The sequence below is a fragment of the Megalops cyprinoides genome, chromosome 3, assembly GCF_013368585.1.
Source record: "Megalops cyprinoides isolate fMegCyp1 chromosome 3, fMegCyp1.pri, whole genome shotgun sequence".
Taxonomy (NCBI): Eukaryota; Metazoa; Chordata; class Actinopteri; order Elopiformes; family Megalopidae; genus Megalops; species Megalops cyprinoides.
This window is the reverse complement of record NC_050585.1, coordinates 53,489,995-53,505,468: the sequence shown is the minus strand read 5'-3', so window position 1 is coordinate 53,505,468 and position 15,474 is coordinate 53,489,995. Positions and strand designations below refer to the sequence as shown.

Here is a 15,474-nt window from a genome sequence, read left to right as displayed (position 1 = left end):
AACACAAACATACATGTGCGAACACACACACAAAGGGAAGATAACACCATGCTTTTAAGAAAGGCAAACATGTATACCAATGTAACAAAAAAATTCCCATTACAGTAATATACTGAACTCCTCCTCCTTTCTCCCCCTCTTTCCTCCTCTCTCTCTCTCTCTCACATACACGTACATACACATACATACACACAGAGGACATGCTCAGTATGCTACACATGCATAGGACAGTGGAGGTCATGTGATCTAGTCACTGAGTTACAGTGCAACGATTCAGTGGTGGAATGAAAGTGTCGAGACATAACTGCCAAAGTCTTAGCCATTGATAAAGCATGTCTTACTGTGCATTATTAATATTAGTAATAGTATAATCTGGTAGGTGTTTAAATCTATTTGCAAAGTGGCCCTGATGGAGAGGTGCTTGGGGCAGGAACAGCCTGCAGATTGCAGAGATGGACCTGAATACCTTGTTTGGTTTTAGGACTTTAGGTCTTTGAAACAGGCTACAGGACCTAAGTCATTGAGTCAGTACATAGTTAATCTATGCCTTTGGAGTCTCTGACCTTGACATGACATTCAGTGAAGGAGTAGTCTCCATCGTACCACTCTACAGCTGATCTCTAATTTCTTGAATTTCATTTCCCCAGGCCAGTGATTCATGGACACAGGTTTGTTCCTGAGGCAATTTTCTGTAAGTATTATAGATTTCCTTTTTCTTGTGTGCTTGGTGTTTGATGGTCAGTTACCCCAAGGGCTCAGTTTCTAGGGACAGATGGTTGGTCTTTAGCGCCGAGCACCAACAGGACTGTGGGTCAGTCTGGTTCAGATGGACCCAGAATTTCAGTGGTCATTTTTAAACAGAGCAGGAAGAGGAAGTGGCCTAATTCAGCCCTGCACACATTACTGGGGCATTGCTGTGAGCTGGACATTTTTTACAGAATTCAAGGTGAAAAGAATTTGTTTTTTACTCTATGATTTATATCCTGACCATAACAGAGGAGCCCATATTCCACTTTCACAAGGTAAGATTGGCTAGGTAATGCAAAATAATATTTGTCTCTGTCTCACCCTCTGCTCCACACTCTCTCTCCCTCTCCCTCTCTCCTAATCTCCTTAAAGTGTTCAGAATGCTACCCAGGGCTTGACCCATTGGCACAATTCTTAAAATGAGCATTAGCTAATGCTAACCTTTTCAGAACATCTGAAATTAAGATAAATGTCTGCAATCCAAATTCGATTTCTAGCAATCTACCGGCTTGTTTTTCACCACCGCACCGCGCCTCTCTCTCACCCCCTCTCCCTCCGATTGCCCAGTTCTCTCCCATAATGCCCTGCTCTCTCCGTTAGAGCCACCTCTCCCTCCGATTGCCCAGCTCTCTCCCATAATGCCCTGCTCTCTCCGTTAGAGCCACCTCTCCTGGGCTTCCTGCACAGCTCCCAGTATTCCCCACTCCCTGGGACTCTGACAGGACCGTCACTCTGCCTCTCACAGTTCCGCCCGCTTCACTGGCATGACCTTACATTCCCAATGCAAATGTGACATTCAAAATGCATTAGCAAATAAGGACAAGCACATATACATATATATATATATATATATATATATTAGTCCATTAGTCCTTTGTTGTTATATATTTCCATATTTATTTATTTAAAATCCTAATCCTGAACAGTGTGTGTCCCTGCAGATATTTGTGTAGCTTGTTCTGGTGTGTGTATGTGTGTGTGTATATGTGTATGTATATGTGTATGTGTCTGTGTGTGTGTGTGTGTGTGAGTGTGTGAGTTTCTCATTTCTCTCTTGCACACACACAGATGCTCACATAGACACTTTCTCTCTTGTTCACACACACACACACACACACACACACACACACACACGCGTGCACACACTCACACACACACACACACACACCGCGCACACACCGCGCACACACGCGCACACACGCGCACACACACGCACGCGCACGCACGCGCACACACTCACACACACACACACACACACAGAAACTTTCTCTAAAACACACACACATACACACACACACGCACACACACACACACACACACACACAGAACCTTTCTTTAAAACACACACACATACACACACACACGCACACACACACACGCACACACACATCTAAAACACACACACACAGAACCTTTCTCTAAAACACACACACAGTCACACAGAGGGTTTCTGTTCTTCATGCCTGTTCATGCATCTCCTCTCACACCTGCAAAACAGCATCCCATAATTTTACTCCCCTTTGTATCTGGGGGTGAAGACCCAGCAAACTCCACCCACGTTCTCTCTACCAGCCACTCATGAAAACTGACCTGAGATCAGCGCTGACTCAGACGCCAAGCGGGATGAGACCCAGAGACTGCTGCAGCCCTTTCTCACTACAGAGTCTGGAAACAATAAGATGAAACTCATCTTTTTTTTTTACACACTGCAGAGTCGACGCTGAGTCTCAACATCCAGAGCGAAACTGAGAAACTGGAGAGATTCTGGCCGGGATCCAGGCTCACTGCTATTAGCTAGGAGAGCAGCCTTAGGAGAGAGGGAATCACTGCCTGCTTTTAAAAGCAGACCCTGCACATCCAAATCATCAATATTCACTAATGGAGACAGTAATATTCACTAGTCCAGAAGAGTTAAATCCTAAACAAGTCCACTCCAACATAAGTGGGCATTCCCTGGCAGGAGTAAAAGATTTCTCTCCCGTAAACACTACCTACTTGCTGACCGCAGACACACTGAATGGGCTGTTAGTTTCACCTTTTGTTTGTGAAGAAAATTGAGATAAAAAACGCCAGAAACTTTCGTGAAGTTGATGTTTGATGCTTTAATTTGAGGATCCCCAGAGTCCCGGGGAATCAGCAGCAGAGTCTGCACATTATGCGCCTGTTAAATCCACTCTCAAGAGACAGGAAATGGACACAACCTCCAGGCTATGACCTTGACCTTTGACCTGGAAATGTAAAGACTTTGGGGGCGTAACAATCAGGACAAAACGTGTTCCATCAAAAGTCATGCACAACTGGCCACAGAGCAGAGCCGGCCCTGGTGACGGACCCCAACGGCCCGGCATGGCACTCGGCTTCCTCACCAGCCCTCACACTCTGAGGCTCAGCCTGCTGTAGGTGGTACAGACTGTATCTGCTGTGTGCTCGACGACCTTTACCAAGAGCAGTGAGCTCCTCCTCTCTCTCGATTTATATTGCCATTCATTAAGCACACATGTAATACTTTAAACAGCAAAATGTTTAAATATCACTATATCACTGGATTTCTCATGCAGTTTTTCATTTTTAACTAAACATATTAACCAAACATTATGCACCATTACAGAATCAACAGTAATCTGACAGGTTTTTCCAACCAACATATCAAACATTAAGTTACGGCATAAATAGCAAGACAAATTATTATGCAGTTTGCGTTGCCCATTTATGCACCGTCTGGCATTTATCAGATCCGAGACCACGCTGCGCATCTTAAACTGGGCCGTCTGAGCTCAGCAGCTCAGCACCAGTAAGCACATGGCAGCTCAGGAGTTAAATCTTTGGCAGACTGTTTACCTTCTCCATCGCTGATAAAGACTCACAGAGAGAGGAAATCAACAGGCCGACAATTACAGAGAAACAAAAAATACGATAAAACAACAGCCAGGAATAACAAATGCAGTGTGTTATCAGTTTTCAACAGTTTATCAGAAATAAACACGAGAGGCTTAAGTGGGGTTTTAAATATTTATGAGGCCCGTTTTTAGCAGCAGCGGTGGCCATCCAGGTCTCAGACAATGGGCTGTTGTATTAATGGTTTGGGATGAAAGGGTAATTGCTGGTCTCTCTCTCTTCTGTCTGACAGCTGACGCTGAGGGGGGCTGGGCTTAGCCCCAGGGTTCGAGTGGGAGACTCCCAGGGAAACCAGCCTGCTGCAAGAGGTGGTGATCTCGGGCCTATAGGGGGCAGTATTTCACTCTGGAGTGCAAAAGCAGACAGAGAGGGGACTCCGGGGGGCACACAGAGAGCCTCTCTGCTCTCTCTGCTCCACCCTGCAGTCCCTCAATCTGTCTCACAGCGAGATGGGCTTCTGATGAGCCCAGCTCACACACACACACACACACACACACACACACACACGCGCACACACACACACACACACACACACACACACACACACACACACACACACACACGCACGCACACACACACACACACACACACATATACACGCACACACACACACATATACACGCACACACACACACACACACACACACACACATGCACACACAGAAACAGACACACAGGCACACGCACGCACGCACGCACACACTCATACACACACGTGCGTGTGCCGACACACACACACATCCAGAAAACTTGCTTAATGAGGATATTTTTATAGATCTTAAGCCAAATGTACCCACTCACACATTAATGTGCAAGAATGGGATGCAGGATGCACTCAAATACACAACACACACACACACATACACACACACACACACACACACACACACACACACACACACACACACACACACACACACACACACGCATACACATACACATACACACACAGGCACACGCACGCACGCACGCACACACTCATACACACACGTGCGTGTGCCGACACACACACACACACACATCCAGAAAACTTGCTTAATGAGGATTTTTTTATAGATCTTAAGCCAACACTTACCCACTTGTACCCACTCACACATTAATGTGCAAGAATGGGATGTAGGATGCACTCAAATACACAACACACACACACACAAACTTGTACAGCCACACATTACTGCTGCTGCTGGAACTGCCCGACCCAGACAGGCTAAGAAGTGACATCAGATCCAGGTGAGGTGTGACATGCTGGGTGGGTGCTGGGAGCACAGGGGCCTGCAGGTAACGGGCAGGTAACGAGCAGGTAACGAGCAGGTAACGGCCCAGGTGAGAACTCCAGCGTGTGCCCCACAGCGGGCAGGCCCTCTGCTCTCGTGATCCTGCATCTCGTCTGTCGTGGCGTTTTCACCCCCTGCAACCACTGACTGAGCTCACCCAGCATGCTTTGCTGCAACGGCACGCATCTCCAGGCAGAGTGGAGCTGTAGGAATTTTATTTTGTTATTGTATGGATTTATTTTGGCAGCTGCACCCAGAGACAGTTTGATATGAAGATTCATAAATGTACTTATTTAATGTGCAGCAATGCGCACCGAGTCTCCGATGAGAACAATGTCACAGACTGATGTGCATTTAGTGACATGGTGATTCATTCTGAGGAGTCAGTGATGGCCTCCAGAGACAGGCCAAACCACCATCAGACCGGAGCCACTGCTGCTTCTCACAGGCTTCAGCGCCTCCGTACCTCTGCCCAGTACACAGCACAGGCAGAAACATGCCTTTCCCGTTATAATGTCCCTGAGCTACTCATGACCTTTTAACAAATTCACCCTGATCCTTACTAAAATCACGCCTCACCATGTTTCCTTCTGAATCTCTAATCCTGGGGCATCACGGTACCCTTGCACTCCTAAAACTGCTAACTGTAACACAGACATTGGGTTACGATAAACAGCTTTGATCATAAAAAAAGAGAGCTGAGATTGGTTTAAATTTCTTCATTACAGCTAAAATGGTTTCACGTGAACTGCCCACAGGTAATGCTATCCACAAATGCAATCAAGTCAAAAGGATCAGCCGCTAATGGCTAATCCTTACGTAAACTGACATGCTTGTTAATTATGCAAGCCTATCAAAAACAGGTCCAGGGTAATTATCAGATGAGGGGGGTTCTCTGCCCCGTCCGGAGCTCTCTGGCCCTCACTAGCTTCAAAGCCAGCTGTCACAGTACAATAGGCACACTGCAGAAACCAGAGCCACCAATCAAATTACGTCCTGGCAGTGTAGCCACCAATCAAATTAAGTCCTTGCTCACTCGCTCGCCCGCCCGCTTGCTCACTCAATCACGGCCAGGTTTCCAGGGCAGCTGACTTTCATGGCAAAGGTCTCTAAGCCGAGTCAGGTTCGCCTGGGAGCGTTTGGCCACGCAAATCCAGCCGTTTCTGTGGGGAAAAACTGCAGGCTGAATTAAGGCTGGAATCTCAGTCTACAGAAGAGCGGCCTTTAGTTTTTCAGCCCTGTCTTGGAACTGAAAGTCCTCATGTCTGCATTACTCTAACTGTGCACACAGACGTGCAAATATTCACCCCTGGTGAGTAGAATTCAGGAGATTGACATTCAGAGTTAAACCTGAACTACAGCTGGTTCTGCGTCTCGCTGAATTTTAGCATCTGCCCCACAGGAATGCAGGAGACAGCTAATCTGGCTCACACAGTCAGGATCTGTATGGAGGCGCAATGTAAGCACGACGGTGCAATTCGACACACTGAAAAAGCACAGATGACGTGCCCTGGATTTCCACCTTCTCCCTGCACGCTGCTCCTGGGCAGCACTGTGGCACAGCGCTTAGGGAACCTCCCACATTACCAGGGGCTGCAGGTTCACATCTTGAGTGGAACCGTCCTGCTGCATCCTTCAGAAAGCTTCTTTAATAAACCCAGCCGTATACATGGGCACTGTGTGCCTGTCGGCTGCACTGCTTCAGACCGCCAGACCGTCCGCTCAGCGGAGAATACGACCCGCAGCTCTTTCACTCTGTCCGCTCTCTCCTCTCCTCTGACTGCTGCCATTGCTCTGCTGAGCTGAAACGGGCCTTTTCTGATCAGATCTGAGCGCTGTCTCCTCGGCGTGATGTAATTAGAGCCGGCATGTTTCCGGCTTGGCGCATGCCGTGTGACGGTGGGCACTGTTCTGCCGTCTCCGAGCCGCAGAGGGTCGGCTGGCTGGTGACTTCCCCAGGGCCCCGCGACACCATGGCACAGAGGCCATCAAAATGAGGGTATCCACTACGCGAATGAAAAACTCGAATCCTCCCCACAGTGACTTTCCTCCGCAGAGAGAGACACCTCACCCAGGCAGTGGGCTCCTCACAGCCCAGATCAGTGGCAGGGATCAGTGGCACAGATCAGTGTGGCAGGGATCAGTGTGGCGGAGATCAGTAGCAGGGATTAATGTGGTGGGGATCAGTGGCAGGGATCAGTGTTGCGGGGATCAGTGTGGCGGGGATCAGTAGCAGGGATTAATGTGGTGGGGATCAGTGGCAGGGATCAGTGTGGCGGGGATCAGTGGCAGGGATCAGTGTGGCGGGGATCAGTGTGGCGGGGATCAGTGTGGCGGGGATCAGTAGCAGGGATTAATGTGGTGGGGATCAGCGGCAGGGATCAGTGTGGCAGGGATCAGCGGCAGGGATCAGCGGCAGGGATCAGCGGCAGGGATCAGTGTGGCAGGGATCAGCGGCAGGGATCAGCGGCAGGGATCAGTGTGGCAGGGATCAGTGGCGGGGATCAGTGGCGGGGATCAGTGGCGGGGATCAGTGGCAGGGATCAGTGTGGCAGGGATCAGTGTGGCTCTCTGTGAAAGAAGGTCCTGCCTCTGCTGCTCATTAAAGCATATGTGCCGTCAGCTTCTCTCAGAAAGCGCATCTAACCCACTCACAGGGCCTTCGCTTCACTGCACAGTCCCAGAGAGCTGGGCCGGAACCAGAACCCGGCCTGGAACCAGAACCCGGCTGGCCTCACCTCCCTCCAACGCGGCGTGGTGAACTGAGTGGGACTGTGCACAGCCCCGGTAAAATCAACTCTGCAATCAACCCAAAGGACCATCCAGATCTGCCCATGGAGTTTGCCTTTGGTTGCCATCTGCAGACACAGGTTTGCTAAAGAACAGGTCGCTTCTATGATGCCTCATGCCGCCAGCCTGGTTCCAGCTCTACAGTAGGAAAGGGGTATAATGAGCCAGCCTGGTTCCAGCTCTACAGTGGGAAAGGGGTATAATGAGCCAGCCTGGTTCCAGCTCTACAGTAGGAAAGGGGTATAATGAGCCAGCCTGGTTCCAGCTCTACAGTGGGAAAGAGGTATAATGAGCCAGCCTGGTTCCAGCTCTACAGTGGGAAAGGGGTATAATGAGCCAGCCTGGTTCCAGCTCTACAGTGGGAAAGGGGTATAATGAGCCAGCCTGGTTCCAGCTCTACAGGGGGAAAGGGGTATAATGAGCCAGCCTGGTTCCACCTCTACAGGGGGAAAGGGGTATAATGAGCCAGCCTGGTTCCAGCTCTACAGTGGGAAAGGGGTATAATGAGCCAGCCTGGTTCCAGCTCTACAGTGGGAAAGGGGTATAATGAGCCAGCCTGGTTCCAGCTCTACAGTGGGAAAGGGGTTTTATACAAATAGGGAGGCAGAGTGAGTCATCTCAGCTGCAATGATTAACTGTGTGTGTGTGTATAGCTCTAATCAATATTAATTACAGCAGACATATTCAGAATTAGAGTGTGTTCATCTGAATTACACACAGGGGATATTTTTATCCAAATTCCAAAAAAATAAAGTTACTGTTATATAACACTCATTTTTGAGAATGTGCCAATGGCTCAAGCCATCTACAAGATCCTGACCATTTTAAAGAGATTACCTTACCTAAAAGAGAAGAACAAGACGGAGAAGAGAAGGAGAGGAAGAAATACACTTCAGTTATAATCAAATGTTAATATATGCTGATAAAAATTTAACAAGGCTAATAAAAATGTTAACAAAAAGCCTGTTTAAATCTGACTGTGAGGATACAGCCTATCACCCCAGTGTAACGATACACACTGCAGTACTGGGCTCAGAACTCACCAGGCACCAGCTCACTCTGTTGCCTGCTGTCCCTCTCAATCACTCTATCACTCCCCACTCCTTCATCCCTTCACCACTTCACTCCATCACATCCAGCACTCTAACGCCGATTCCAGCACACAGCCGTCACACAGAGCAGAGGCACTGTGATCAGGCTCGTCTGAGACACTGTGATACCGTGTGGAGGCAGGTTTCTGTCTGTCTCTGAGAGTCAGGCCGTGAGAGGAGCGTTGCAAACCAGCTCCCTGCTGGCAGGACAGGGTCTTTCCTCCCTGGGATGGACAGCACACTCTGCTCACCGCCCTGGGAAAGAGCATCTGCCAGGAGAATGACCAGAGCAGGACGAGCCATGCGGCTGGGGCAGGCTGGCGGCTGGACCCCTGACCCCTCAGACCCCGCACCAGTGAGGACGCCCCGCAGCTGGGGCTCGTACGAGACCGCGCTGACTGATCTCATGAAGGATGAGGTCAGCGCTCCGCTCCCACGATGTGAGGGATAAAAACACGTGGAGTGGAAAGAACAGCGTTCTGCGGACAGCGCTGTGCTGCGGCTCGCTGTTTAACCGGAACGTTCCAGCAGCAGATGCTTTCTGTTCACAGGACACCTCCGAACGGTGAATCACACCCCCCCCCCGGCCCCCAGCAAAACTCTCTCAGAGAGTCTGACTCACTGCGCTCGGCAGGGAGAGAGTGAGCGCCTCAAACCAGGGCTGGCATTAACGCGGCCACTCTCCCACAGCCCTTAACTCCAACCATTCTGTACCGAGCACACAAACTCAACGCAAGGTTTGCTGTCATCTAAGACGCGGTGTCCCCTCACGACGCGGTGTCCCCTCACGACGCGGTGTCCCCTCACGACGCGGTGTCCCCTCACAACGCGGTGTCCCCTCACAATGCGGTGTCCCCTCACGACGCGGTGTCCCCTCACGACGCGGTGTCCCCTCACGACGCGGTGTCCCCTCACGACGCGGTGTCCGCTCTCGACGCGGTGTCCCCTCACGACGCGGTGTCCCCTCACGACGCGGTGTCCGCTCTCGACGCGGTGTCCGCTCTCGACGCGGTGTCCGCTCTCATTTGAACACACTGACGCAGCACCGTGTACAACACTGCTCCGTGGGTAATTAAGAGTACGAGGTGAGAAGTTGTTTTGCACAGCCGGCCCGAAAGTGCCAATCAGACGCACACAGAGATCGAGAGCACACCAGTCCTGGTAGGTTTTTTGTGTTCATTTCCCTCATGAAGAACAGTGCTTCTTACTACCACAATGGTTATCTGTGGTATATCTGTGCTCCCGGGACTGTTTGCCTGGAAAGGACCTATATGTATGGCAAGCGCAACTCAATTTAGCCAGTGTGGTGGAGGGTTACCATCGGGTTCCTCTGAGTTTCTGAGGTGTGTACACGCACCTTATGTCACATAATTTCGGTGCCAAATTAGAGAAAGAAATCTACTTTGTGCCCAGTTTCAGTCATCCTCTCCTGCTTGTGTTCCCTTTTTCATAACTTAATAATAATGAAAATGTATTTAATGTACTTTCATTAAATATTTAATGTATTTAATGACAATACATGAGAGATTGATGATGAGTCCCCAGGGGGCTGGTGTGAAAATGTCGCCAACGAGGGATCGAATCAGATTGGTCTTGCGGTCACTGCCTCCTCCCCCTCCCAGGACTGCACCTGTTGATTGGTTAACTCATTCACAAGTGACAGTGGTCAGGACTGGCACGGCTGGTGGCAGCTGTATCCACCGTAAACTCCACACACTGCTGTCTGTCTGTGGCCCTGCACAGGAATAGCAGGGAGAAAGACGAACCTCCTCACTCTCTCAAAAGGAGGACTGAAAGCCTCACTTTTTCACACAGAGTGCTAAAATAATATTAAAGTTGCACATTTCCATTTGCTCATGATGTGAGTTTTATAATTATCCTCACGGGGGCGGATCCCAGGCTTTCAGCGAGTGATGTCACCGTGACCGAATCCCCCCCCCACCCGCCCCCCGCAGCCAGCGCTTGCCTTTTTGAGGTGGCCCTCAATATCCGTCCTGACGCCCCCTTCTGTGCTGGCAGTCTGCTGCCAGTCAGAGTCTCCCCAGGGCAGCATGTACCCACAATCCTCTCTGGCAGCAGGGTCTCCCCCACAACCCCCCCCCAGCAGAGCTGTCTGACACAGCGCAGTACAACCATCACAGCATCTGCCTGTGTTCACCCGCTTCTCCCTCTCTGTCTCTCTCTCCCTCTCTCCCTCCCTCCCTCTTTCTCTGTCCCTACCTCTCTCTCCCTCTCTCTAGTGCTCCTGTGTTGCCCACACAATAGATGGCTCTTCACTGTAATTATCGTACAGCTATGTTTTTTATCACAACAAAAAGGGCACTTGCTCAAAGGCAAAGCAGCAATTTGGGATACGAGGAGAGACCCACTTAGTCTCTGACCTGGGATCAGTGCTCTGGTCTTAAATCCGGGGGCATGCTTCTTGTGAGGCCTCTTAAAGCCGGCTTTTTCTGTTTCACGAGAGACTCTGTTCCCGTGGGTCACACGCAGGTCAGCAGTGAAGCTGTTCATTAAACTTATTCAATTCTCTTTAACTTTCAGCGTGCTGCTCTCTGTTTCAAAGGTGTGGCTGTACTGCCACATAGCTGAGCTTTCTCCCGTAAAGGAAAATGGCTGACAGCTGGAAACGCATCGCCACGAGGAAGATCAGCCTCCTAAAATGCACTGCAGGTACTTTTAGACCGAGCAAAGCCCTACAGAGAAGCATCAGGGATCACTGAACAAGCCTGCCAGCTCACACTTCCTCTCATGCTGTCTCTAAGAGCTGCTGATGGCAGTAAGGGACTCTGTGCTGGCCTTGGGAGTGCTGTTTCTTACCTGTCCGTAAAAAAGACACAGCAAAAGTGCTTCAGGGATGGCAGAGACAGAAATGTCAGTTATATCTGTTAAGTAAATAGAGTGTCTGTGACCTCTTATAAAACTGCACAATGCGACAAAAAATCTACCTAAAGAATTGTGGGTAAAAACATTACTGGTTCACATTTCACCTCACGGTGGGAAGCTATGGCTAATTAAACACAAACGATTTGTTCTCACACACATTTTCAGCAAAAACAACAGTTCCCTCTGCTTCTCCAAGAGAACATCTAATTGAAAACTTGAAAGGGGCCAAGATTAAAAGCCCAGTGACAAATGCCATATATACACAATCTGTGTCACTCACTGCTCATAAGAGCGAAAAGAGTAATAAAAAAGGACATAAAAATGGAATGAAATGTAAATGTAGATGAAGGTTAAGATCTCTGTATGCATGTAAAATTTCCCCAATTCCACTAATCTGAGAACATGGGGTATGTTAACTAAACCATATAAATTTGGTCACCAATAAGGTTTATTCCTAAAAATGCTGTATAAGACCATATGTTTCGCTAAATCCTATATAGATGAAGACCCAGTTTAGCAGACGCTGAGTTTTCACAATCCCTCACTTACGATAGCAAATACAGAGGTGGTTTTTCAGCACCTCTTACAGTGTGTGGGTGTCGGCATTAGGCCCAATATAAACCACTCCAACTGACAAATCCAGCCCATCTATAGCCACAAAACCAGAAGTCTCTTATTTATCAGTAACTTAATTCAGATCTGAAGTATGACCTCAGCCATGTTATGTCCATATCACAAGCTTCATCTTTTTTTACTTTTTTTTTTTCCATAATTGTCTTTAGTGTTCCAATTTCTATAATGTTGCAGTTGCATCAACAAAAGATTCCTACAGTGCAAACACCCCCTTCCTTTCCTTGAGCGACAAGAGGAGATTTTAAATAAGCAGGATGTTACAGAAGCGAGCAGGGTCATCTCTGCTCCTCCGCCGCTTCTGCTTCGCCTGCTGGCAGATAGCATGAGACAGCTCAGTCACCGCTCTAGCTGGTCGGTTCAGCATGGAGAAGTTAAGCCAATAAGACGCCGGTCACTGACAAATCAAAACCCGAATTAATTTCTTGCAGCACAGGTTTAAGCTTACAACACCTGAACTGACTGCACGCTTCTCGGCTATAGGTACATCACAGTAACGCAAAGCGTTACATTGTAGCCTACAATCTGGAACTTGCATACATTTTTTAAATTGATGAGTATTAGGGTGGAAGCCCATATCTGTAAAAATATTTCGCAGCCACACTGAAATACTACAGACATAAGCGGGCGCTCGTGAGGGCTCCGCTAACGCTAATCACGTATTGTGGAAAAAAGTGAACCTAAAACGTTAAGTTTCTAATGTTGACATCTACAGCTGTATGAACTGGACGCATTAACAAAAAAGGTGTTTCTGTAAGGATTGTCGGCCAACGCTGCGCGCCGCTAATTACAAGGAGGTAGCTATAAACCTCCTTGCTAATTCTGAAATCATAATTTACGCGCATCAATACACCAAACACGCTCCAGCTTTCAGGAGCCGCGCATTTGCTGGCGTCGGTCCTGAAAGCGGTACGACAGGGCAGTAGTGAAGAGCGAGACGATCGCAACAGCATGGATCGCTCCCACCCTGAGCTGCAGAGACGGCTGCGTACCTCTTCCAGCTGACGCTCAGACGCGCAGCGCCAAACGGCGCGCTTGCTGTCTCGGTAGCTACGATTCTTCCAGCGATCAGATGGAATTAGTTTACTGTTTACTGTCGTTGCTTTCTGCAGAACTTTATGCATTTTGTTCTGGTTGCACAGTTCCGTAAAAGAGGTTTCAGAAAACAGTTGCATCCTTTTTACATCCTATTTCCATTCACCAGCGCACAAAAACGATTCCACCACAGTGTTTTAATTGCCAGCGAGTTCATTAATTTAAACGAAACGAGTAGGAATTTAAAAGCTCAAAAATGTAACAGCCGACAATGTTTTCATGGCAAAAAAGATCGTTATTTCAGGGGTTCCTTACCTGGGCACGCAGCTTGGCGAAGAGCGGTCCACCTCCCACGTCGCATACAGGTTCATCTGCACCGGGCGATTCGACGCAATCGTGACCGGTTTGGAGGGCTGCATGTGCGGAGACGGAGCACCTCCAGCCCGCGGGAGCCCACCTCTCTCCGACATACTGGAGGTTTGCTGGCGGGGTCTTTCACAGCAGGAGTAATTATTTTCCCTCTCCGCTTCACTCCTCCTGCAAAATTGCTCTTTTCTCTCTATGTGTTCATCCAATGCTTCCAGGGAAAAGAAGAAGAATAAAAACTATCTAGCTTCAGTATCTCCCTCCTTCGTGGGTCTTGTTTACAGCACGAACAGTGGGTGCTGTGCGCGACCGCTCCGCTATAATGTATGCAGCTAGCTAACTAGCCACTGTAATGCCTGCCTCTTTTGCTTTTTTCCCCCAACTTGAACATTAGGCAGGAAGCGGAAATTTCTCCCCGGAGTAACACAATCGAGAAGCTACGCCTCTTATTAAAGACGTACGCATCGTTATTCCTCTGTCTTCAGAGGAGGAGAGAGGTAGCGGGAGACAGAGAGGGAGAGGGAGGGGTGGGGCAGGTGCAGGTGTGTGTGTGTGTGCGTGGGGTGATGGTGGGGGGGAGGGGGGGGGGGTAGGGGAGGGTGTCACAGGAAAAAAAATTGATCTGGTGACGAGAAAGAGAGGTGCAGAATGGGGATTAGGTGAATAGCCGTCGTGCACTGAAACTCATTACAAACACATGCAGGGAGACCATTGGAATCTTTGTGCAGGGAAATTTACTGTTGGTGGAATCCGAAAACCTGATGATCTAAAAAGGCGTGGTGTCACGCAAGTATCGGTTACCATTGCCTAAATGAAAACCGGTTTACTTAGAGGTTATTCAACTGAATAACTAGTGCATAGTATGATTTGCGTATGAGTATTAAAAAGAATGAACTGCTCCTAATACTGTAGGCCTATGTATTGCTGCAGTGAAGTGGGGGTGAATATAAGTACACTTGTTAAGTTCACTAAAATTAATTTATAGTCAAAGTATTTATATCAGCATTTTAGGCAGCATATGCTCCAAAATTCCAAAGTTATAATTGCGTCACGCGACCTTACGCCGGTTGCTGCGGGGTGGCATCGACACTTAGCTTATTTCTGACAGTCTTTAAGATGACAGTCACTGACATCACACACCATTTCTACAGCAGTGTCACTTCAAAAATCACTCATGTAATAATACGCAATGGGATCGTGAGGCTAAGTCGCTGTCTTTATGTATTGGGCCGGTAATATCAACCTGTCGCTTGCATACGTGCGCAAAACAAATTTGTTGTAGAGTTAATTATATCGTAACTGTAAAGTAAACCCTTAGTAGATATAGTGTAAATGCAGGCGCTACATCTTAAGCTCTCACAATAGCCGTGACTGCATTGTGAGATGGTCGACTTCCCTATGTGTTAAAGGTAGTCTATAGTGTCCCCATCTGTAGGCCTACCCAGAATGTACGATCTATTCAGGGAATTGTGTTACGGTGTAACTTCCCAAAAATGCACGTCAGGCAGTTGCAATAATTAATCCAGAATCCAACTGAATACGCAAGTATGTGTCTAACCCATGCAGATCACTTTGACCGGCGAGTAACATTATTCCAACAGTCTAACAGGGGGAGAGATACCACACGGCGGACTCGCAGCTCATGCTACGTGGTGCGCATAAAATTCGAGCGATGATGCTCATATTCTGACATTGGGGCCGCGGTTATCAGATGACTCCAGCGGGTTTGAACTCTTCTGACTCCGCCACCCACGCCCGCGCCG

At 48.6% G+C, this 15,474-nt stretch overlaps 1 protein-coding gene across 3 annotated transcripts in view; it reads right to left on the bottom strand.

Annotated features, from left to right (window-relative positions):
- Window positions 1–14,079, bottom strand: part of pacs1a (phosphofurin acidic cluster sorting protein 1a) — a 39,253-nt gene extending 25,174 nt beyond the window's left edge. For all 3 annotated transcript variants that reach the window (XM_036524344.1, XM_036524346.1, XM_036524345.1), the window contains exon 1: window positions 13,661–14,079. In XM_036524344.1, coding sequence (XP_036380237.1) covers window positions 13,661–13,815 — 155 coding nt within the window. In that variant the 5' untranslated portion in view covers window positions 13,816–14,079. The remainder of the gene's footprint in view (window positions 1–13,660) is intronic.
- Between the last annotated feature and the right edge of the window lie 1,395 nt (window positions 14,080–15,474).